General features: G+C 48.9%; 1 protein-coding gene across 8 annotated transcripts in view; it reads right to left on the minus strand.

Moving 5' to 3' along the window:
- Positions 1–23,945, minus strand: part of IKZF4 (IKAROS family zinc finger 4) — a 33,030-nt gene extending 9,085 nt beyond the window's left edge. The window contains exons 1-9 of one of the 8 annotated variants that reach the window (XM_033221731.1): positions 23,606–23,945; positions 19,602–19,785; positions 12,649–12,700; positions 10,791–10,889; positions 8,548–8,697; positions 6,683–6,776; positions 5,279–5,383; positions 3,091–3,351; positions 2,198–2,365 (exon numbers count right to left, since the gene is read on the minus strand). In XM_033221731.1, coding sequence (XP_033077622.1) covers positions 2,198–2,365; positions 3,091–3,351; positions 5,279–5,383; positions 6,683–6,776; positions 8,548–8,634 — 715 coding nt within the window. In that variant the 5' untranslated portion in view covers positions 8,635–8,697; positions 10,791–10,889; positions 12,649–12,700; positions 19,602–19,785; positions 23,606–23,945. Of the gene's footprint in view, positions 1–2,197; positions 2,366–3,090; positions 3,352–5,278; positions 5,384–5,604; positions 6,777–8,547; positions 9,195–10,790; positions 10,893–12,648; positions 12,701–19,601; positions 19,786–19,844; positions 19,923–23,605 lie in introns of those variants that run through there. The other 7 variants (XM_033221730.1, XM_033221729.1, XM_033221736.1 and 4 more) reach the window with 7 other exon arrangements.
- Between the last annotated feature and the right edge of the window lie 880 nt (positions 23,946–24,825).

A 24,825-nucleotide genomic window follows, 5' to 3' on the forward strand; every position in this document is an offset into this window, starting at 1 on the left:
CCACCCGCCTCAGCCTCCCAAAGTGCTGGGATTACAGGCATGAGCCACCGTGCCTGGCCTTTTTTTTTTCCCCCAAGACGGGGTCTCACTCTGTCACCCAGGCTGGAGTACAATGACATGATCACAGGTCACTGTAGTCTTGACCTCCCAGGTTCAAGTGATCCTCCCTGTCTCAGCGTCCTGAGTAGCTGGGACTACAGGTGTGTGCCACCACACCTGGCTAACTTTTTGTTTGTAATAGAGACAGAGTCTTACTACATTGCCCTGGCTGGTCTCAAACTCCTGGGCTCAAGCGATCCACCCGCCTTGGCTTCCCCGAGTGCTGGGATTATAGACATGAGCCACTGCGCCCAGCCTACTGCATACTTCTATGGGATCGACATTTTAAGCTCCCACATGAGTGAGAACATGCATTCAGTCTCTTTTTTCTTATAATAGGGGTTGCAACAGAAAGCACTTCACAGAGATGGGACCTGACAGTATATCTGTGTCTGCTTCTGTTGTTAATAATCTACAGATCAAAATCCAAAATCTACCCAGTTGACCTCACAGCATAGTTGGTAAGAATTCTAGGGGCCAAGCAATCCTTTTTCCAAACCAGCAGGAGGAGCAGCCCCTTTTCTGAGGAAAAGAAGTACGTATTTCTGGCACTGGAGCTTGATGGGGTTCCAGCTAGGCTGCAGAATAGCTATGTGACCCGCAACTCATTTTCCCCCCAACAGCTTCATTCCCCTTGTCAACAAAATGGGGATAATCACATCTACCTTGGAATTGTTATGAGGGTCACATGAAGAAACATAAGTGAAATGCTCTGTAGATATAAAGCATGAATCAACGATGATCTTTCTCCCTGTTTCTCCACATACATAGAGATAAAGAGGTCCCAATTACAAGGTGGAAGAACCTGAAACAAGGTAAGTGGATGGAGAAAGTAGAAGGTGGTGAAATGATTGCTCTGTCCCTTTAAATCCTGGCTCAGGAGAGTTGAAGAAAAGAGAAAAATAGCCAGGCAAGTTTCCAAGGACAGACCCTACTAATTCTTTCCCCCTTCCTTTCTTCCTGCCTTTTCCCAATCTTGAGCTCCCTCCTTCTTGCCAGCTCAGCTCCTGGCCTCTTCCCAAGTTCAAGCCAAAAGCCGAAAGCTTAGTAAAATACCTAAAAAGTGCTATCTGTCCAGCTGATTCAGACAGATATTGATTCAAACAGTCTTGACTGGGCTAGAAAACCTTGTTAATCCAGTTTCCCAGCACTGTTCCAAACATTGATCTCTAGGCGCCCTCTGGACTTTCTCTTGCCTCTGGGAAGGTGACAACCTCTTGGGATAGGGAACAGAAATAGGATACTCTTTTCCTATTTGGAAGTCCTAGGCTCCCTTTTTTGCAATTTGAGAGGCCCACGGATATTTCCAGGAGCCAGCAGGGAGTAAAGGAGAGGATAGACTGGTTGCCCAAGACCTCTGGTGGTGGGAGGAAGGAGGGTGAAGATGATGACAGGTGTGGGGCCTGGGGCAGATGGGAGTGAGAGGAGGGATCTCCCAGGGGCTTAGATGTTGGGGGTAATAGGGCATGGATTGTGGCATCAACAATCTAAAATACAAAAGTCAGGGAAGGCCAGGCACAGTGGCTTACGCCACGCCTGTAATCCCAGTACTTTGGGAGGCTGAGACAGGCTGTTTGCTTGAGATCAAGAGTTCAAGACAAGCCTGGGCAGCATAGGGAGATCCTGTCTTTATGAAAAAATGCAAAAATTAGCTGGGTGTGGTGGCATGTGTGGTCCCACCTACTCAGGAAGCTGAGGTGGGAGGATGGCTTGAGCTCAGGAGATCAAGTCTGCAGTGAGCCAAAATTGCGCCACTACACTCCAGCCTGGGCAACAGCGTGAGACCCCGTCTTGAAAAAACAAGAAACAAACAAAAGTCAGGGAAGGGTGACTGTTAACATTGCCCCTATTCCTTTTGCTGCAAGTCACAGAATATGGTGGATGTAAAATACCCCATCAAGGTGTCTCCCAAATTTCTCATGGGGCCTTGCTGCCCAGAGGATGGGTGAGAGAGGCAGGGGGCCCTATCTGCTCTGTAAATACTCTCACCCCCTCAATGACAGACACTGTAACTCCCCAAATATAAGAGAAGTCACTGAGCTCTACATACTGGGTGTGTTGGAGCCTCATTCCCTCATCCCACTGGACAGTCACTGACCTGAGTGTGTGCGGAGGTGACCAGTGAGTGCATCACGCCGGCGGCAGGCATAGTTGCAGAAGGGACATTTAAAGGGCTTCTCCCCGGAGTGCAGCTTGATGTGGCGCAGCAGGTTCCCCTTCTGGGTGAAGGAGGCACCACACTGGTTGCAATGGAAGGGCCTTTCACCTGCAAGTGAAAGAACAAATCCCAGAGGACTGCATGTGAGGAACTTTGAAGGCTGAACCTGTTGCCCCACCCTCTGTCCTACCTTGCCCAAGGGAAGGTGCTCTGAACACATTGCTGACTGGCAGAAGTGCAATGCACACAAACCCTGCTTTATCAAGATCCCTTGGGGGATCCCTTGGGTCTTACCCTGGGGAAGGTGTGGATTAGAAGTGTGTGGCAGGGAGAGGGGCCTGGAACACGAGGCCAAAAGACTGTTACCAAAAACTGAGCCCCACAGGGCCCACTCTGCCCTAGGACCCCAAGGCCTGAGAAAGCTGAGAAGAGAAGGCTTTTGTTTTCCGGTTTTTTTTTTTTTTTTTTTTTTATTAGATGGGAGGGCCCAAAGAATACCCAGGAGTCTTACCCCATTGGACCACTGGCTCATTCTTGAGTCTACACTTTCCCCTCCCTCATATACTGAGAAAAATATCAGCTTTTCTTTGTAACAGCAGTTGAGGAAAGTGCCAGGAAACTACAGGTATTGAGGGGAATTAAATTCTGCACCCACCCCCACCCCGCCTCATTTTGTCAGCTAGAAAATGTGCTGGGTGAGACCCTTCCCTTTCTGAGGCTACCCACTCCCTGCATGCCCTCCTCCAGCCCCATCCCTGCTGCTGTCCCAGCACTGCCCCTGCCTCTCAACCCCACCCTGGGAGCTCCTCCCAGAGACCCTCTGGCTTACTTACCAGTGTGGCTGCGCTTGTGCACCATGAGCACGTTGGGTCCAATACAGACCATGCCGCAAACGTCACACTTGAGCTTGCCATTAGGCAGCCGGATGCCCCCAGGGGAGTGAGGCTCTGGCCCACTCCCATCACAGTAGCCCAAGGGCTCAGACAATGAATCTTCCACAATCACACTGTCGTCCTTTTCCAGGAGCCGCTCATCTGGCCCCAGCAGTCTGCTCGACTCCTCATCGCTGTACATCTCCACCTTGATGGAGTTGGCTGAGGGGTGGGATGGTGTTTAGAATAGAGAGAGGCAAAGGGGGGAGCTGCTCCCAGGCCAGAATGGCACTTTTTTTTTTTTTTTGAGATGGAGTTTCACTCTTGTTGTCCAGGCTGGAGTGCAATGGCGCAATCTCGGCTCACTGCAACCTCCGCCTCCCGGATTCAAGTGATTCTCCTGCCTCAGCCTCCCGAGTAGCTGGGATTACAGGCACGCGCCACCACACCCAGCTAATTTTGTATTTTTAGTAGAGATGGGGTTTCTCTGTGTTGGTCAGGATGGTCTCAAACTCCTGACCTCAGGTGATCCGCCCACCTTGGCCTCCCAAGTGCTGAGATTACAGGTGTGAGCCACTGCGCCCGGCCCAGAATGGCACTCTTTCTTTCTTTCTTTTTTTTTTTTTTTGAGACGGAGTCTCGCTCTGCCGACCAGGCTGGAGTGCAGTGGCCGGGTCTCAGCTCACTGCAAGCTCCGCCTCCTGGGTTTACGCCATTCTCCTGCCTCAGCCTCCCAAGCAGCTGGGACTACAGGCGCCCGCCACCTCGCCCGGCTAGTTTTTTGTATTTTTAGTAGAGACGGGGTTTCACCATGTTAGCCAGGATGGTCTCGATCTCCTGACCTCGTGATCCGCCCGTCTCGGCCTCCCAAAGTGCTGGGATTACAGGCTTGAGCCACCGCGCCCGGCCCAGAATGGCACTCTTAAAGTTTAAGAGGGTGTCTTTAGGCCCTGAGACATTCAAGCCTTAAATGGAACTAACACCCTAGTATCCCTGCGGCTGATATCAGAATCCTGCTGGAACCTGAGACAACCTTTTCTCCCACCCACCAGGCAAATAGGCTTCAAGAGAAAAAAGTTGGGCCAGGTGCGGTGGCTCACGCCTGTAATCCCAGCACTTTGGGAGGCGGAGGCGGTGGATTCTTTTGAGGTCAGGAGTTTGAGAGCAGCCTGGCCAACATGGTGAAACACTGTCTTTACTAAAAATACAAAAATTAGCCAGGCATGGTTGTGTATGCCTGTAATCCCAGCTACTTTGGAGGCTGAGGCAGGAGAATCGCTTGAACTCGGGAGGCAGAGGTTGCAGTGAGCCGAGATCGCACCACTGCACTCCAGCCTGGGCAACAGAGCAAGAATCCGTCTCAAAAAGTAAAAAGTTGGGGGTACATAGGATGTCTTCTGTCACTGAGGAGAAAAGGTGACTAAGGGGAGCTTTTTTCTCTACTCTCTTGTCATTAAGAAAGATGTCTGGCTTGGCCCCGGGCAGGAAGCCAGCAAGTTAAGAGTGGCGGGAAAACAGACCTAGGAAGACTGAAGGGGGACAACAGGCCAAAGAGCAAAACTGGAAGACAGACATGCTTACAGTTCCCTCCCACCCCATTAGGCTGAACCCCTCTACCCTCTCCACCTCCATAAAACTCTGAGGCAGGGCAGGAGGGATAAAGGAAGGAGGAACCATTGAAGAGAAGGCTTTGGCTCTAGCTCCGACCTACATTCCTGGCTATTCCAACCATTTAGAGAATGTCATAGATCTAGGGCCAGCTGGGGAGGAGCAGTCATGGGGACCCTGTCTGGGTAGGAGAACGGGCTGTGGGGAGATGGGGAGGTCCTTCTACTCTCTATTTCCTATCTAACTCCACCTGATGACCATTTCTATCTACCTGCTTCTCTAATTCCATAATTTCTCTTTGAAACCTTTACCTTAATCCCACCTATACCTCTTTTAATTCCACCCTAGTCTGCCAGTGACTATTCACTGTCCTTTCAGAAGCCAGAAAAACCATAGACACTGGTCTCCTTATTGCTCTTAAGAGACTAAGCAGGAGACCAGTAGGAGGTGACGATGGGGAAATGGTTGCCAGTAGGTGAACTGAAGGCCAAACGCAAAAGGGTGTGCCTACTGCCAGGAGGTGGTAGGAGGTTACACTTACCGCTGAGTGAGCGGCTGGGAGAAGAGTGCTGGCTGTTGGGGGTGCTCACCGAGGGCCCCACTGGGGCCCCGAGGAACTCCTTCTCCAGAGATGAGTCCCCGCTACCTTGGAGGAGAGAACAAGAGGGCAGGTAAAGCTGGAGCTGGAGTTATCTACTGTCCATTGCCTAATCTTTTAAAAAAATTCAGTTAAATTTGACAAATATTTCCTTCATAGCCATGTACAAGGCAGTATTGTATGCTGGGCACCATACCTTGCGCCCCCACCAGTCTGGATGCTTGGTGCTGCCTTCCGTGAGCTCAGTGGCTGGGCCTTGCCTACCCTACCTTTATCTAGGCCTGAGGGGAAGAGCATCACTGCCTGACGTCCACAGGAAGCCGGGCTGGGGCTGGGCGTGCCAGGGCGGAGAGAAAAATGGGGGCTGCAGAAGGGACAGATGTTCAGGACAGACATTCTTCCCTACTGGTCCTCTCCGGAGCCCCCGGCCCGGTTCAGGATCTGCAGGAAAGGCAACTGGAATTGTCCCTGAATCTAATGATAATATTAGTAATCATCATAGCAGCTAATGATATTAATTGAATACTTGCTATGTGCCAGGCTTTATTCTATGCACTTGAAATGAATAATTTCATTTAATCTTCACAACAACTATATGAAGTAGGTGCTAATATCATGATTTTTTCAGATGAGGCAACTGAGGTACAAAAGAGGTTATGTTACTTGTCTAAGGTTACATAGCTGCTAGTGTGGAACTGGGATCATAGACAATAAGTGTCCATGTCCTTCACCACCACCTACCCAGCCAATTGGGGGTCACTGTCTTAGTAGGGAAGAATTGGGCCCCTTAGACTTTCTAAATTCAGCAAAAATTTGATTACTCCAGAAAGTCTCCTATTGATCTGATTCCAATCACATGTTTACTATTTGATGTCCATTGACTGTTAAGTGATCAATTTATTCTCAGTATATTTGTTTTAATTTTTTGATAAATTGCTTTGTAAAAATGCTTTTTGAGGCTTTCATAATGTTTTTTGAAATCAGATAACATACCTAAAGAAAGATACGAATGTCTTTCTAAAAAAAAATCCCTCCTCCCCGCAATCTTCTGCACAAATACATAGGTGAAATAAAAATACATGTAGATAAACACACACAGAGACACAGCACATATGTAGATACATATAAAGAGAACATACCTATTGGGATAAACATACTGGTAGCCTTCTACATTATCTGCTAACATGAACATGCATGGATGTGTGCACACAGGCCTAAATATGGAAGAGAGAGAGAGAGAGAGAAAGAGCAAGAGAGAGTGCAAGAGGGAGAGAGGAAGCCTAAAATTCATCCCTGACGTCCACCTATTAGTACTTTACCCAATTGCCCAGCTATGTACATACTTACTTTCACAAAATAAAGATTCCATTATAAAATGGTTGGAGTCTTGGGCCTGAGGCAAGAAATCCGGAACACACCCTCCTGAGGGATCCCTCTCCAGCTTTGGTCAGTGGGAAGAAAACAACCACTCAGGACTTTGGGACCATTTCTCATTCATATCCTCTCCTAAAGTCCCATTTTCCCCATTCTATCCCGTCAAAGCCTGAGGAAATTTGTTCACTATCTATAGAAAAAGCCTTATGGCTTAAAGTGGAGTTTTCCCAGCTGGGACTCTTTAGGTGAGCCATGGTTACCTGAAAATGTTGCCCAAAATTGGAACCACACACATATCATGAAGTGAGCATCTCAGGATTGTGGGTTGAGATTTGTAGACTCAGAGCCAGTTTTAAATATGTCCTTTCAACTAAGTGTAGGGTTTACTAGGGTTAGAAGGGCTGAAAAGGGTATCCTCTTATTCCCTTTATTAGTGCTCACTCGCCCTAAATCACTTGATGTTACTAATCAGGGAAGAATAGGGCACTTGGTTTTGAGGCCTTGACCCTAAAAGGATGAGTGAACTTGTTGGAAATCCATCGCTGGTCCCAGCTTATTCGGCTGAGGCTGCCTCTTGAGGCCAGGGACTTGCTATATGGAGGAAAATATATTTAAAGGTACACTTAGAAACACTGAGGGGAAAGTATCCTCTGTGGCTTTCCCAATTAAGGCCCAGAAGCAGGAAGAGGAGCAGGAGTCATACCAGTAATTCAAGAGGCTCTTTGATGCTATTGCCCTTCCTAAGATTAAGGTAAGGGGGAAATCAGGCTCAAGTCTACTTTTATGGGGCTAATATATATGTATAATGAATCTGTTTCAGGAGTCAGAAAGGCTTTCGTGGGCACCAAGGATTTTGAATTCTAGCTCGGGTGAAGGGGACTACAGTAAGATTTAGGAAGTTTAGCAGTTCCTCTCTCAGCCCCAGAAACCCCAGTAAGGGAATTTCAAAAGTCTGGGACTCCCAGGAAATCCCAGACTGTCAAAGCCAAGAATTAAGGCTGCTCTTAGGTCTCTGAGAAATGTTCTTGCTCAAAGGCATCATAGATTGGCTGAACCCCCAGAGGGCAAAGCCCTCTGATGAGGTTCACATCAGAGGAACTGGGAGGTAGGTAAAGGCTGAAAAGTAGGAGGGAGAGAAAGGAACTGGGAAACAGGCCACAAGCTAAAGGCGTTTCACATGTTAAAGGAGGTCAGCCCTCCACTCCTGTTGCCTTTCCTTGAGACCTTTACATAGTGGCTACATCTAGGGAATAGCCATGAGCTTGGAGAACCTCCACGCTTCTCTGCAAGGGACCTCATCATAACTGCTTTCCCTTTCTTGACCATGGGCTCCAGGGTGGCAGGATCCTAGCCTGCTAAGAGGGAATAGTGGGTAGAAGAGCAAAGAAAGACGCCCATCCTCAGCTCTTTTGTGGGGAGGAGGCTGAGGCCCCTCAGATCTCTGTTCCAGGCTGAGGCATCTGCTTGCCAAGGCTCCTCTTCCTTACCTTGATTTTCTCCACTACCCCTTCCCACCCAGGCCTGTCTCGGTATTTCACCCCAGACAGCTCTACCTCTATCCCCAAGGCCTAATCAAGATGTCACCACAGGCTCCCACTGTCCAAGTCGCCGTCTTTGCTTAGCAACACCAAACACCCTTTCCCATCCTCCGCAAGTATAAGGAGGAACGCCCCCTCCCCCGCTACACACATACACACGCGCGCGCACACACACACACATACACACACACAGCCCCCATCCTCTCCATCTCCTCAGGCTTGGGAGTAGTTACTGAATTGGCTCCCTAGCCCCAGCACCCCCTTTCCTCCCTCCACTAGCCGCCTTCTGCCTGAACTTACATTATCCTTCCCTTGCCGGTGAGACCCTGGGGTGCGAACGCGGCCGCCGCCTTGGAAACGGCGAGGGAGTGCGGGTGGTGTATGCATGTCTGCGTCTCAGTGGCAGGCAGGGGTGAGCCCAGCCACTCACCTTCCAGGAAGCGTGGATTCCTGGAAGTGAGGGGAACCGCCGTCATTTCGCAGGCAGCAGCAGCGGCACGGTGAGCAGAGGCCCACGGCTGTAGCCAGCAAGAGCAGCTCAGCCCAGGGTGTATGTGTGTTGAGTGTGTGTGTGTGTGTGTGTGTGTGTGTGTGAGAGAGAGAGAGAGAGGGAGAGAGGGAGAGAGAGACAGGGAGAGAGGGAGAGGGGAGAGCACGCTTGGATGTGCTTGAGGAGGGGGCTGGAGAGAATGTATATGTGTATATGGTGGGGGAGATGCTAGGCTACAGCATCCCTTTTCCAAGACAGTGCAGGGGGTGGGTGGTGGGTGTGTGCACAGGGAGGGAAAGGCAGATGCCGTTGCCCCTCGTGCCCAGCAGACAAAGAGGAACTGCACAACAAATGCCTGAGAGAGGCAAGAGTGTGTGCGAGAAAGAGAGAGAGAGAGAGAGAGAGAGAGAGAGAGAGAGAGAGAGAGAGAGAGAGAGAGAGAGAGATGGATGGGCCTGCGGGTGGGAGGGAGAAAGGGGGGGCCCCAGGGAAGGCCCAATCCTCTGCCAGCTGGGGAAGCCAAGGCCCCAGAGGTCATGGGGCCCAGGACACGGACAGCTTCAAGGCTCTCAGATCGGCAGAAAGCCCCTCCCCCACCAAACTCTTTCCCTCCTCCTCCAGGAGGAAGGTTGCTCTCTAGATCTGGGGACTGACAGCCTCCTCCTTTCCAGCGCAGAGAGGGCCCAGCAGTCTGGTGTCAGGCTAGTGTTGCTCCATGGCCCTGAGACCTTTCAGATCCCAGGCAAAAAGGCTGGTACGGTCTCCCCACTTCCCCTCCCTCCTGTGCCCCTGGGGCCCCAGCAGCCGAAAGCCCTGGATGAATCCGCCCTCTATCAGGACAAGGCCTCTGCTCCCTTCCCTTTCAGAGGAGCTGCTCACTGACAAACTGACCTACTTTGGAAGACTACATTTTCTGATTCCAAGAATTTGGGGGTGGGAGGGGCTGTGAAACTTTGGGTTGCCTACCCCTGAATCCCTTTCTACCAAAGTTCTCTTAAACATTTAAGTCTCAGAAAACGGGGCAAGCACTGCTCAGTCAATTAATGGCATGAGCTGGGTTTGAGCAACTCTGTTTCCCTTGAAAGATAGGAAAATGGAGGGGGTGGTTATCTGTGCCGTAAATTAATAGACTCTTGCTTATCTCCCCCTTTTCCCTGCCCCAGAAAGGAATGATCTGTAGCTTTAAAAAGAGAAAAGGGGAGAAAAGATGGATTTTCTAAATCACGTTCTGTGAGGAATTCAAATCTCTTGGAAGAAAAGGAGAGATACCCTTTTCATCAAGTGGCCTGATGAGGGAAGGTCACCTGGTGTGGAACAGAAGAACTGTGGGGGCCTGTGGAGTTTCGCAGTGTGCTTCAGGAGGGCTGCGTGCTGCGGCCTTTCCCTCTGCTTCCATATGACTCTTCCAGGAGAGATGGGTCAGTGATGAGCACAGCTTTGCCCAGTCCTAAGAGGGGTACTTTTCAGAGCTAATGGTAGCCCTACTTTGACTTTCCCCTTTCCCTTTCTAAGGTAGCTGCTGACATCTAGAATTCTCAAAGTACAGAGGAGGAGTTCCTGGCCTCCACTTCCATTCAAAAACCATCCTGTGCAGAGGCCACTTCTTATCTAGGAAATGCCAATCTGCTGAAAGCAGGGAAAACTTGGCTTCATAGCACAGTGAAGCAAATGACCTCAGTTTTCCACGAGTATCCAGTATTCTCCATAAACAGGTTTGAAAACAGCTCCATGGGATTTGTAGTTTCTCATTTGCCTGCTTTATGGCAGGGACTGGATTTTATCCATCTGAGTGTTCCCCAGCACTAAAGCAGGGTCCCGAGTGTACTTGTTGCTCAGTAGTGGTTTTCTGAATAGGCTTAACTGAGCAGGAGGTAGGAGGACTGGCTCGCTCCTCACAAGCGCCATGACTTTTGTTCTAATAAAGTCTCTTCCAATTAAATGAGTCTGCCTGATCCCTGTCATTCTGTCGAGCATGTGGCAGGTATTGAATGCCTTTACCCATTCCAACTCCTTCCCTCCTTAAACAAGAAAGGGGCCAGAGTCAACATCTTACCTTACATTACCCGGATGTTGCCAATGACTCTCATATGTGTGTCTGACCCATCTTGTCTGACCCATCCTTTAGTGCATGCCAATAATTCCTTCATTGGTCCTACTTTAGAGTAAAAAATAAGCTATAGGTCATTTCCACAATGATGCTTGGGTTTCTGATAGGGATACTCATCACATCAAAACCGAGTTTTGGTTTCTATTATTTCTTTTTTTTTTGAGACGGAGTCTCGCTCTGTCACCCAGGCTGGAGTGCAGTGGCCGGATCTCAGCTCACTGCAAGCTCTGCCTCCCGGGTTTACACCATTCTCCTGCCTCAGCCTCCCGAGTAGCTGTGACTACAGGCGCCCGCCACCTCGCCTGGCTAGTTTTTTGTATTTTTTAGTAGAGACGGGGTTTCACCGTGTTAGCCAGGACGGTCTGGATCTCCTGACCTCGTGATCCGCCCGTCTCGGCCTCCCAAAGTGCTGGGATTACAGGCTTGAGCCACCGCGCCTGGCCAAGTTTCTATTATTTCTTTTTTTTTTTTTGAGACAGAGTCTCACTCTGTCGCCAGGCTGGAGTGCAGTGGCATGATCTTGGCTCACTGCAACCTCCGCCTCCCAGGTTCTCCTGCCTCAGCCTCCTGAGTAGCTGGGACTACAGGCATGCGCCACCACGCCCAGCTAATTTTTGTATTTTTTTTTTTTGAGACGGAGTCTCGCTCTGTCACCCAGGCTGGAGTGCAGTGGCCGGATCTCAGCTCACTGCAAGCTCCGCCTCCCGGGTTCACGCCATTCTCCTGCCTCAGCCTCCCAGGTAGCTGGGACTACAGGCGCCGCCACCTCGCCTGGCTAGTTTTTTGTAGTTTTTAGTAGAGACGGGGTTTCACCGTGTTAGCCAGGATGGTCTCGATCTCCTGACCTCGCGATCCGCCCGTCTCGGCCTCCCAAAGTGCTAGGATTACAGGCTTGAGCCACCGCGCCCAGCCAATTTTTGTATTTTTAGTAGAGAGAGGGTTTCACCATGTTGGCCAGGATGGTCCCGATCTCTTGACCTTGTGATCTGCCCACCTCGGCTTCCCAAAGTGCTGGGATTACAGGCGTGAGCCACTGTGCCTGGCCTAATTTTTGTATTTTTAGTAGAGAAGGGGTTTCACCATGTTGCCTGGGCTGGTCTTGAACTCCTGACCTCACGTGATCTGCCTGTCTCCCAAAGTGCTGGGATTACAGGCGTGAGCCACGGTGCCCAGCCTTGAGTCATTATTTTAAAATGGAGACATTTCATATAAAAATTTGGATTTCTGATTTCTCTTAAACATTTAGAAGTTTTGGCCACACTAGATACACATTCCTGCATGATAAGTTCTAGTGGACACTGAAAGCTGCTGTCCCTTTAAGTGGGACATACGTTCCCCACTTCATGACAGCCCCCACCATTCTTTTCTGCTTATTATCCTAACCTTACTTCACTCATTCACATGACCACCTGGCCCTTGCAGGCCTTTGAGGTTTGAAATCTTGTGCCACTCTATCTGGATAGAACAGGATTTCATGTTTGGCTGGTGACTTCAGAGCAAAGGAGAAGGAACCACGTCTTCTTTCCATCTATTTGCTTCAAATTATTCTTCTAATGATGTCCGCTCATATTCCCCTCCTATTCCCTTCCTCCATCCCCCAAGAAGTCTGGAAAAGAGAATTACTATTTAGGGCATATAAGATCACCAAAATAATTGCACACTACCAAGGGCCACCAAGCAGGAGAGTTAGCTATGTGACTGGGACATTTAGAGGCTATGTGCCTAGGCTGAAGGCTCTGTGCTCTGCTCTACAGGAGAGGGTCTGCTTCCAGCCCCTAACAAACAGAACACACAGAAGGCATACCAGACATATAGGAGCGGCCATTGCAGTCTTCTATGTCCATTTTAAAGAGATTCTGTTGAAAGAGAAAATAGCTGCTATTAGAAGATAGCTCTGGGAAGGGAGGAGGCTTTTCTTTAACATTCTTGAGTTAGCAAGAAACCTAAAGGAGCACTTAAGCATGGTCTGATACTATCCTAAAGAAGAAAAACCTTAGCCAGGCATGGTGGCTCAATGCCTGTAATCCTAGTGCTTTGGGAAGAAGGTGGGAGGATCGCTTGAGCCCAGTAGTTTGAGACCAGCCTGGGCAATATAGGGAGATCTCATCTCTACAAAATATAAAAATAAATTACGCATTGTGGCATGTGCCTGTAGTCCCAGATATTCAGGAGGCTGAGGTGGGAGGATCACTTGAGCCTGGAGGTCGAGGCTGCAGTGAGCTGTGATCTTACCACTGCACTCCAGCCTGGGTAACCAAGTGAGACCCTGTCTCCAAGAAAAACCTTACACTTTGTCCTGATGAAAGACAATGTACCCTGATTTACAAACTTCACTATTTCCTCCAATTTACAACTTCTGCAGGCCTCCCCAGCCTCTGAGGTGGAGACATTATCTTAATCCAGAGTGGTCCTTGATTTTGAGATTAGACTGTGTACGTAGGTGTATGTAGGTGGAGGTTACACCTCAGCCCTGAGGAGGCAAAGAAACAGCCCCTTAGAGGCTCTATACCTCAGTTAAATATGGGGTAGTAATAAGAAGCTGGGTTCAGTCATTCAAGGGATTCTGTCTGGGAGTATGTTGTGTGAGGGATGGTGACAGGAAAAGTAGAAGATGGAGGACAGCAGCCCACTCAGGGTTCAGTGATAAGTCCTCTACTGAAGGTGTGATAAACAAATTAAACCTGTAAATGGTTATCCCCACCCTCTCATCAATTACTCTGCTATGCTTATTTTTAAAAAGGAGGGGGGGAGTCTGAATTTAAAATGAAGGTTAAAGTCTATTTGAGGGAAAGCAAGCAGTAATTGGCAGTAGAGTATTAAACAATCAGGAACTGAGAACACTTAAAAGTGATCATTTGTTGCAATGAATTATCTCTTTAGGAGCCTGTAGGAGGAGAGAAAATAAATCTATCTGGTGGAAATTTACATACATCCAAAATTGCGGCCGGCCTGGTGGCTCACACCTGTAATCCCAGCACTTAGGGAGGCTGAGGCGGGTGGATCATTCAAAATCAGGAATTCAAGACCAGCTTGGCCAACATGGTGAAACCCCGTCTCCACTAAAAATACAAAATTAAGGCCAGGCACACTGGCCCACACCTGTAATCCCAGCACTTTGGGAGGCCAAGGCGGGCAGATCACCTCAGGTCAAGAGTTTGAGACCAGCCTGACCAACATGGAGAAATCCCATCTCCACTAAAAATACAAAAAAAATTAGCCAGGTGTGGTGGCGCATGCCTGTAATCCCAGCTACTCGGGAGGCTGAGACAGGAGAATCACTTGAACCCGGGAGGCGGAGGTTGCAGTGACCCGAGATCACACCATTGCACTCCAGCCTGGGCAACAAGAGCGAAACTCCGTCTCTTAAAAAAACAAATCAAAACAAAATCAGCCAGGCGATAGTGAGTGACGTGAGTCTGTAATCCCAGGTACTTGGGAGGCTGAGGCAGGAGAATCACTTGAGCCTAGGAGGTGGAGGTTGTGGTGTACCGAGATCCTGCCACTGTACTCCAGTCTGGGTGACAGAGTGAGACCTGGTCACAAAAACTAAACTAAACTAAACTAAACTAAATAAATAAAAATTGCAACCCCCACTCATCTGATGAAAACTAAACGCCCTGAGGCAGAGGCAGAAGCAAGAATGGGGCAAGGGAACAGTCTGAGTTGCTGTGGGGATTCTTGGTCTTTTTGAAGGATCTCACTGAGACAGATGGATAAAAATTTGGTTTGCTTGCAATGGTATATTGAGAGAGGTGAGGGTGGGGGTGAGGCGGTGCGGGAAGGCACACAGAGGAAAGTATCTGTTTTCCTGCCCCCCACCCAGTTCTTGTCTGGAATTGAGAGACTCCTTTTAAAGGCTCATGAGAAAACCTGAAACATGGGCTTACCTTCACTTCACAAAGCAATTATCTCTTAAATTTTTTCAGAGAGATTGCTAGTATCAACCCTATTTCCCTAGGAAGCCAGGGCATAGAGAAAAAAATTCTCTAAGTTTATTAACCCTCTTTTCTTGACATCCTTCCTGGGATGAAGTGAACTTTGGGACCAGACCACTAGAACAAGCCATAGTAATAAGTGGTTCCTTGAAGAGTCCCTTAGGAACAATGATTAGAAGAGCCCAAGTCCACTGTTGTTAGAGAACTCATACTCTCTGGAACTAGCCAAGCAACTTGAGATAGAGATCAAAAGATAAAGGAGGGCAGTCTGTTATTGAGGGCTCCTTTCGTTTCCAAATCATTAGATTCATAATTGCCCTTTGGGGCTTTTCAAAATGAATGGAAAGCTTGGGCTGGGCGTGGAGACCCACGCCTGTAATCCCAGCTCTTTGAGAGGGCAAGGTGGGTGGATCACCTCAGGTCAGGAGTTTGAGACCAGCCTGGCCATCATGGTGAAACCCCATCTCTACTAAAAATACAAAAAAATTAGCTGGGCATGTTGGTGCACACCTATAATCCCAGCTACTCGGGAGGCTGAGGCAGAATTGCTTGAACCAGGGAGGTGTAGGTTGCAGTGAGCAGAGACCACACCACTGCACTCTAGCCTGGGCAACAAAGGGAGACTCCATCTCAAAAAAAAAAAAGAATGCAAAGTTCAAAGTGCCACTTGAAGCCGGGCGTGGTGGCTCACACCTGTAATTCTAGCACTTTGGGAGGCTGAGGTGGGCGGATCATGAGGTCAAGAGTTCGAGACCAGCCTGGCCAACATGGCAAAACCCCGTCTCTACTAAAATACAAAAATTAGCCCGGTGTGGTGGGGTGCGCCTGTAATCCCAGCTACTCGGGAGGCTGAGGCAGGAGAATTGCTTGAACCCAGGAGACGGGGGTTACAGTGAGCTGAGATCGTGCCATTGCACTCCAGCCTGGGCGACAAGAGCAAGACACTGTCTCAAACAAAACAAAACGAAACAAAACAAAAAAACCCCAAAGTGGCACTTGAAACTTCTCTCACACACCTCCCCATGCAGGAGAGGCAAGAGTGAGCAGGATTTTCCTGTTTTCTGCTTAGAGAAACTGAGAGAAACTGAGGCTGAGAGCAGTGAAGTTACTTGTCCCAGGGTTCATGGTGAGAATAGGACAAGAACAAGAACACAAGTTGCCTGCCTCTCTGAGGTGTCCTCCTCCTATTAAATCTTTCAAAAGCCAGGCTACTCAAGGCTTTCATGGGTTTTCTTGCTTTTCTCTGTTTTTGTTTTGTTTTTGAGATGGAGTCTCACTGTGTTGCCCAGGCTGGAGTGCAGTGGCATGAGTTTGGCTCTCAGGTTCAAGCAATTCTCCTGCCTCAGCCTTCTGAGTAGTTGGGACTACTGGCATGGACCACCACACTCGGCTAATTCTTTTCCCTGGTTCTAACATCAGGTAAGGCATCTTTTCCTTTGGTGTGATCCCTGTGGGAGTGGGCTCTGTTACTTTAAAAGGAAGAACAAGTCGAGCTGGCTCTACAGGAAGAAATATGCTCGTATTACTTTTTTGTGTGTGTATGTGTGTGCATACAGTATGCCTAATGCCTCTATGAATGAAGGGCTAGACAAGCACTAGGTGGGCAGAACAGGTGAAGCATAGCATTCAGCTAGCACTGGCTCAGGAAGTGTATCTCATTCTTGGACTTCTGCCCAAATCGCCCCAAAACAATTTCCAGAAGGGTCTGAAGGAGTTGTTTTCTGAGTTGGACTTTCTTTCTAACAGTAAGCTGAGTTTTCCTGCTTAATTGCTCTTAACATGTGCTCTGTGACACATCTTGGGCAAAATCAGTACTTAGCTGCCTCCAGCTGGGTTTTTGTTTGTTTCTTTTTTTCTTTTTTTTTCTTTTTGAGACGGAGTCTTGATCTGTCACTCAGGCTGGAGTGCAGTGACATGATCTCGGCTCACTGCAACCTCTGCATCCCGGGTTCAAGTGATTCTCCTGCCTCAGCCTCCTGAGTAGCTGGGATTACAGGTGTGCGCCAACACGCCCAGCTAATTTTTGTATTTTTAGTAGAGGGGTTTTGGCAGCTTGGCCAGGCTGGTCTCGAACCCCTGACCTCAGGTGATCTGCCCTCCTCAGCCTCCCAAAGCATTGGGATTACAGGCGTGAGCCACCGCACTGGTTTTAATACCAAGTTGGTAACCCTGGAAGTGAGAGGGTATTGGATTGAAACTTTGCTATTCTCAGTCCTGGTTTTCTGCGCAAACCAGGAGCAAATCAGTAGATGTACTTTACTCTTTGCTCAAGTCTCCCTGCAGCACATCCCGCCCAGCCTTCCTACTCTCTACCCCTCAAAGCACCTCCTCCCCTGCCTAATCAGCCAGGCAGATCTTAGTGTCTCCTTAGAGGAACTGGGTCAAATTAGGCAGTGCCAATTGGAGACACATTGCAAGAGGAGGAGGTATAAGGAGAGGGAAGTTAGTTACATGAGACAGTTTTAGATCAAAGATCTTGGAAGGAGATTGGCTTTAAAGCAACATAACTGTTGGCCGGGGGCGGTGGCTCACACCTGTAATCCCAGCACTTTGGGAGGCTGAGGCAGGCGGATCACTTGAGGTCAGGAGTTCAAGATCAGCCTGGCTAACGCGGTGAAACCCTGTCTTTAATAAAAATACAAAAATTAGCTGGGCTTGGTGGTACGCGCCTGTAGTCCCAGCTGCTTGGGAGGCTGAGGCATAAGAATTGTTTAAACCCTGGAAACAGAGGTTGGAGTGAGCCGAGATCACGCCATTGCACTCCAGCCTGGGTGACAGAGTGAGACTCTGTCACAAAATAAATAAATAAAGCAACATAACTGTCACTCAGTGATGGGGGGGTAGACACATATGTACTGTAAATTGAGCTCTGAGCTGAATACAAAGCAACTAGAAACAATCAGTGTTCCAATTCAAAAGGAATATCTCTGTGAGGAGGGAGGAAATGCTGGTCATTGTAACCTCTGGAGACACAAATTTTCTTCCCTGTTCTTATTTATTATATTTACTAGAGATGGGATCTCACTATGTTGTCTGGGCTGGAGCGCAGTGGCTGTTCACGGGCACAATCACAGCACACTACAGCCTCAAACTCCTGGCCTCAAGCAATCCTCTCTCAGCCTCATGAGTAGTTGGGACTACAGGTGCATGTGCCACTGTGCCTAGCTCTTCCCCATTTGTTTGAATCCACTTGGCAAAAACAAGAGTCCTCCATGGCCCTAGCTTTCTCCCATCAACATGATAACACATTTGAACAGGAATGGGCATCCTTTCTAGACAGAAGATTTCCCACCAGGCTCCCTGACAGGCAGCAGTGAGGACGAATCCAGAGTCTGATTTCCAAGAGGAGATCAGGTATCAGCTACCACCCCCCCTTTCCCCAGAAACATTCTCACGGCTCTAAGTATTGGTGATAAAAATGTGAGAAAGTCAGGTTTTCTCTATGTGGTGGCTCTGAAAGCCTGAAATAAGATGGACATCACAAGTGATTAAAACTCTTCAAATACTCTAAAGAATCCTGTTTAATCCAGTAACACTTCAAAACTGGAATTTAGGCCGGGCATGGTGGTCCATACCTGTAATCCCAGCACTTTGGGAGGCCAAGGCAAGAGGACTGCTTGAGTCTAGGAGTTGTAGGCCAGCCTGGTCAACATAGTGAGACCTTAAAAAAAAAGTCATTTAGGCCGGGCGCGGTGGCTCACGCCTGTAATCCTAGCACTTTGGGAGGCCGAGGTGGACGGATCACAAGGTCAAGAGATGAAGACCATCCTGGCTAACACAGTGAAACCCCTTCTCTACTAAACATACAAAAAAATCAGCTGGGCGTGGTGGCGGGCGCCTGTAATCCCAGCTACTGGGGAGGCTGAGGCAGGAGAATGGCGTGAACCCGGGAGGCGGAGCTTGCAGTGAGCGGAGATTGCGCCACTGCACTCTAGCCTAGGTGAAAGTGTGAGACGCCATCAAAAAAAAAAAAAAAAAAAAGTCATTTAGGCCAGGTGTGGTGGCTCACGCCAGTAATCCCAGCACTTTGGGAGGCCAAGGCGGGCGGATTACCTGTGGTCAGGAGTTTGAGACCAGTCTGACCAACATGAAGAAACCTCGTCTCTACTAAGAATACAAAATTAGCTGGGGGTGGTGGTGCATGCCTGTAATCCCAGCTACTTGGGAGGCTGAGGCAGGAGAATCGCTTGAACCCGGGAGGTGGAGGTTGCAGCCAGCCGAGATCAGGCCATTGCACTCCAGACTGGGCAACAAGAGCGAAACTCCATCTCAAAAAAAAACAAAAAAAGTCATTTAACACACGCTAATTGTGGCCTAGGGGGTAAAAGGTGATAAGCAGAATATTGTTGGGAAAGAGGGTGAAGGTAGAGAGAATGGCAAGGATCCACACCATGTTTGTGTTATTATTCCCAAACTGTAACAGGCAGAAGTGGAAAATTTTTCTCCACTTTCCCTTAGGCTTGGGTTCTGAGGTGGAGACCAGTGGTTATTAAAAAGACAGAACTTCCCATGTGCCTTGGGTGTGAGCCATTCTGGTGCTACAAGTAGAGCAAACCCACAGCATCATCCTCTACTATCTGTGCCTTCCTGAACTGAATGAAATCTGAGCAAAAACATGTTGGAATCACATAGCTGGCTCTGCTCTCTATCAAAGCTTTGTATAATTGAGGAGGAAGAAGAGGCAAAGGGGCCAGGGAAAGGTACGGAATTAGCCATTGTCTGCAAGCCCCTTTCCAGGAAAACGATGTAGGCATCAAGCAATTTGCAGCTCTGAAATAATCTTTAGGGTCAACCTAGTGCTCCCTGAAGGAAACCCACCAACCTTAGCTCAGCTCATGTGTTTGTCTTTACAGTGGAAAGATCTGACTCATTTTTCACCAGGCTGTAGATGGTGACCTTCTGTCTACATATAATACAGTTGAAGACAGCTCAGCTTCATTATCCAAGTGCTTGGGGAGCAGTGCAGAGGGGATGAATTCCCAGGTCATCCTAGGAATGGCCAGTCTCTAAAATAAAAAGGGGTAAGAGCTGAAAACATAACACCTGGGCAGGGGGAAAATATCACCTCATTGTCTCCTTTTAGATCTCAGATGGATGCATCTTTTCTCTTGTTCTTTGCGCTTCTCTGTCCTCCCCATGTAGACTGCAGAAGAGAGAGAAGGCTAAGGTTTATGAGTGGGAGAAGAAACAATCCTATCCCTCCCATGTCTCATTTCAGGACATAAGGAACTAAGGACAAGGGCCAAACTAAACATGTTAGATCACTAGATATGATACACAGGAGATGATACTTTTTGGGGTTTTTGGGTATACCCCAAAGTATAGCTCTCTGTTGATAGAAAGTCCTCACAAAGTCACTGCTGTTCAGTGGTATGTTTGGGCAGGGGTGGAGGAAGTAGAGCAGGGAAATTCAATTTGAGTTTTATAATAATCAGTTTTAAAGCCAAAGATGCCCAAAACAGGGTTAGCGCTCTCAAGTGAAGTTTGAAATTACAGGGAAGTCTCAATGAACTATTCTGACTAGGGTACAGTAGCAAAAAAATGTAGAAGAGACAGGAACAATTGCCTTTGATTGCAATTGTAGCCAAAAGTCCCTAATGCATGCTGATCAAAAAAGCTCACTGTTGTCTGGGCCAGAAAGATGTTTTCAGGCTCCACTGCTAATAGTTTTGCTCTGACAATCCAATTTGGTAAGCCTCTCTTCTTCATGTGGAGGGTCTAGGGCAGGGGTACTCCAGGACCTGAGGAATCCTGGAGCTGAAATGGAGTTGAAAGATGACCTACAATTTCCTGGTTTTTAACAGAAGAAACTAAGCCCAGTCACCCATCTGGTTAACAACAGAAGTAGGACATGTAGGGCCCAAGTTACCATTAGAGGGTTCTTTCTACTGGAACACTTTATTAAATCTTGCCCCAGTTGGAAGATTTGGGCCACCCTGCTTGCCTTCTTTCTTGGGTTATTAAATGAATGGTTTTTGGGTCTGCGTCTTGGTGACCTAAATACTTGAACAGGAAACACAGGCTTATGAATGGGAGGATAAATAATCCTCTTCCTCCTATGTCTCTTTTCAGAGATAATGGACCTGAGGAAAACCCCAAACTAGATGATCATTAAGTCTCTTTAAAGTAGAAACGGCCTCTTAGCTCGAGGACTACCCCAGCATATGTATTGCATCAGAGCCTACAATGTGGATCCTACCCCCAGCTGGACCAGGTCATTCATATCAGCATTCATATCAGCACTACCCTTTCTTAGATGCTTTTGTCTGATAAACTTTGAACCTATCTCTCTGTTTCCAGAACAGAGTTCATATCTCTTTTAAGAAGAGGAAGCAAATCAAAGCCTGGAATTTAAAGCTTTCTTCAGCAGAGTCAACAGCCCAATAAAGAAAGGGAGTCCCTCTGCCTGTGGTATTGTCTGCACTCACAGGGTCCCACACTCATATTTGTTCCTACAGAGTAAAATGAGGCTAGAAATACCTATCGTTCTTTTTCTTTGGCGTGTGTGTGTGTGTGTGTGTGTGTGTAGAGACAGAGAGAGGTGGCCAGTTGGCGAAAAAAAGAATTCCTTTGTGGATACTGCTGTGTGGGGGGGGGTAGGGTGAAAGGTGGGATAAGTTTCTCCCATGCTGGGAAGTTCAAGCTGCAGATTTCAAACTAAGAGGATATAAAGAGACTTTCAGTTGCATTTTCACTGGAAAAAAGTCAGGACTTATTTCTGAGCCAAGTCCTGAAATATGCCTTACCCTTCACCTACTCAGAGGAAGGGGATTGCCCAAAAGCTACAATTCAACTAACTGCACTCAGTGGGCAACAAAGACATTATATTTTGTGTTTGAGACATCAACTTCTATTGACTAGGGCAAGGTATAATTCTGAAGCTGCCAAAATGAGGGCAGCTCTCACCATCCTGAAGCCCACCCCAGAAGCTCCAGTGAAACTTCTCTTGCTTCCCAATGGTAAAGCTATTTTCTTCTTTTAAGATTTTATTTTTATCTCAGGAGCTACTCATCTGACTTCTCATGATCCAAGGGGCTGTCTCGATTCTCTGGCTTTAGGCTGTTAGTAGGGAAAGCTGAAGTCCTCCTGCAAATGATGGAGCAAGATTCACGGATCTACTGGCAGGTCCATGAGGAGGTGAGGGATTACCAGCTGGTGCCCCAACCAAACGAAACACTATGCTTTCAAAGATTGTCTGATTTGGCCTTTTATCTGGCTTTATCCTCAGAATCTGAGTTATCTTAAGTGGAAATATTCTAGGTAGTCCGATAACATTTTCATGCTTCCTTAAGGATATTGTCCACACTCAGGCAAGGATATTGTTCACCCAGGCAAAGTGAGCAAGTATCAGTAAGGGGAGACAGGCTTCAATGGTCATCTGGTTGACCATGATGTTGGAACACCTAAAGCTGACATGTGAGCATGTCAGGAACATACCATGCCCAACATTGATGCTTTGAGGGCACAGGCCGGGGAGACAGGCACAGTAGGAACTACTAGACATATAAGCGAGGGTTGATAAGAGTCACAACATGAGACAGTTTTGTTCATGAGAGAAGGAAATGGGGCGAAATAAGGTATGCAAAAAATTTTCTGGCCAGGCATGGTGACTCATGCCTGTAATCCTAGCACTTTGGGAGGCCAAGACAGGTGGATCACCTGAGGTCAGAAGTTCGAGACCAGCCTGGCCAACATGGTGAAACCCCATCTCTACTAAAAATACAAAAAATTAGCCAGGGGTGGTGGCGGGCGCCTGTAATCCCAGTTAGTTGGGAGGCTGAGGCAGGAGAATCGCTTGAACCCGGGAGATGGAGGTTGCAGTGAGCCAAGATCATGCTATTGCACTCAAGCCTGGGCAACAAGAGCGACACTCCGTCTCAAAAAAAAAAAAAAAATTCTGGAAGCAGAGTTCATAGGTTCTTGACCTTGGAGGGGGATTGGGGTACAATATTTCATGAACATATCTAAAGGTCCACGTTCCGTTAAACATTCTACTGCTCCCAGACAGGACTAATCATAATTTTTTTAAAGGCACAAAAATAATATAGAAAATTTAAAAAGCGAGAACCTACAACTCTAGCAGCCAAGGGGTAAGAAAATGGGATTTGTGTGAGCAGGTACAGGGAAGGCTGTTTTGGTATACAGGAAGTAGGCAGCCTGCTTCCCAAGTTTGCAGCTCCCATCTGGATGTCTGCCCTGGGGTTTCCTCCGTTGCATTTCTTTCTTAGGGCTCTTAGGCAGTGAATCTCTTCCTTCCCAGCCTTGCTTCCCAAGTTCCCTACACCTCTCACCCTACACTGTGCACTTCTCACTCCATCCTAAGTTTCTTCTCTACATGTTTCCCCAATATGCTCATTGCCTCCCAGATCTTCTCACCTAGGCCTACGTCTTTATCCCCAGACTCCTGTCTTCAGCATTCCTCGACCCAACACCCGGGTCCCTCTCTTGTTTTGTTCAGATACCCTCTCTGCTGCTCCTTTCTCCTCTCTGTCCTTCTGCTGTATACCCAAACCACATCCCCACGGAGGAGCCCCGCGATTGCCAGCTCCAGCCTGTCCTCAGACCCCTGCGGTGATCTGTCTCCCGCCTTTTTAGGACCCCCAAGTCCCTGCTACCTCCCTCTTAATACTGGGGCCTCGGGCCAAACTCCCCCGGCCATCTTCCACCCCTCGGGCCCCAGCCCAACCCGCGCCCCTCTCTCAGCCTGGCCCCTTCCCCCGCCCACGTCTCCCCGCTCCTTCACGCCCGAGCCCCTCAGGCCCCGCCCCCGGCCACCGAGGCCCCGCCCTCGCTTTACTCCCCCCCCAAGCCCCGCCCCTCACTCACCTGAGGAGTCTCCGCGCGCGCGCACAGGCTGTGAGGGGTGGGGGAGAGGGGACGGTGTTGGGGAAAAGGGAGGCGGGGGGGCGGGGGGTCCCCCACTCTGGCCCGGGCGGCCCAGTGCGGGGGGAGTGGGGTCACTGAGGCGGCGGCAGTCGCCGGGCCGGAGCCAGGACCCGGGCGCTTAGAGGCGGCGGCGGCGGCGGCTCCATCTCCATCAGCAGCTTCACCTGAGAAGGGACCTGCCCCCCCATATATCCCCCCCCATCACAGCCGTCCCCCTCCCCCTAACAACTTCCGGTCCCACTACCAGGCGACAGGCGGCGTGGCCGAACACCGAGCGTCCCCAAGCCCGGGAGACTGCTGGGGGAAAAAGGGAGAGGAGCTAGGGGAGAGTAGCCGAGCGCCGAAAGATTCAAGTCCCAAAGGCGCCATCGCCTGCCGAAGGTAACCTAAAAACTGGTCTTTAATCTGCACCCAGTTTGCAATCTAAGCACACACTGGACACCCTATGTGGCCTGGCACGTCAGGCCCTAGAGCCAAGTTTTCCCTCTGTACCTTGTGAATCCCAAAAATCTGAGACAGGTCTCAATTTAGGAAGTTTATTTTGCCGAAATTAAGGACGCACGCCCGTAACACAGCCTCAGGAGATCCTGACGACATTTGCCCTAGGTGATTGGAGCAGAGCTTGGTGTTACACATTTGAGGGAGACGAGAGACATCAATCAATATATGTAAAGGCGGGACAATTCAAAACTGGGAGGAGGCTTACAGGTAATAGGTAGATAAGAGGCAAATGGGGCCAGGCGTAGTGGCTCACGCCTGTAATCCCAGCACTTTGGGAGACCGAGGCGGGCAGATCACCTGAGGTCAGCAGTTCAAGGCCAGCCTGGCCAACATTGTGAAACCCCCGTCTCTACTAAAAATAAAAAACTAGCCGGGCGTGGTGGCAGGCGCCTGTAGTCCCAGCTACTTGGGAGACTGAGGCAGGAGAATGGCTTGAAGCCGGGAGTCGGAGGTTGCAGTGAGCTGAGATCGCGCCACTGCACTCCAGCCTGAGCAACAAAGTGAGATTTCGTCTCAAAAAAAAAAAAAAAAAAAAAAAGCCGGGCTTGGTGGCTCAGGCCTATAATCCTAGCACTTTGGGAGGCAGACAGATTGCCTGAGCTCAGGAGTTCAAGACCAGCCTGGGCAACATGGTGCAACATGGTGAAACATGGTGAAAC

This window comes from Trachypithecus francoisi, unplaced genomic scaffold (genome assembly GCF_009764315.1).
Source record: "Trachypithecus francoisi isolate TF-2019V2 unplaced genomic scaffold, Tfra_2.0 Lachesis_group11, whole genome shotgun sequence".
In the NCBI taxonomy this organism is placed as follows: Eukaryota; Metazoa; Chordata; class Mammalia; order Primates; family Cercopithecidae; genus Trachypithecus; species Trachypithecus francoisi.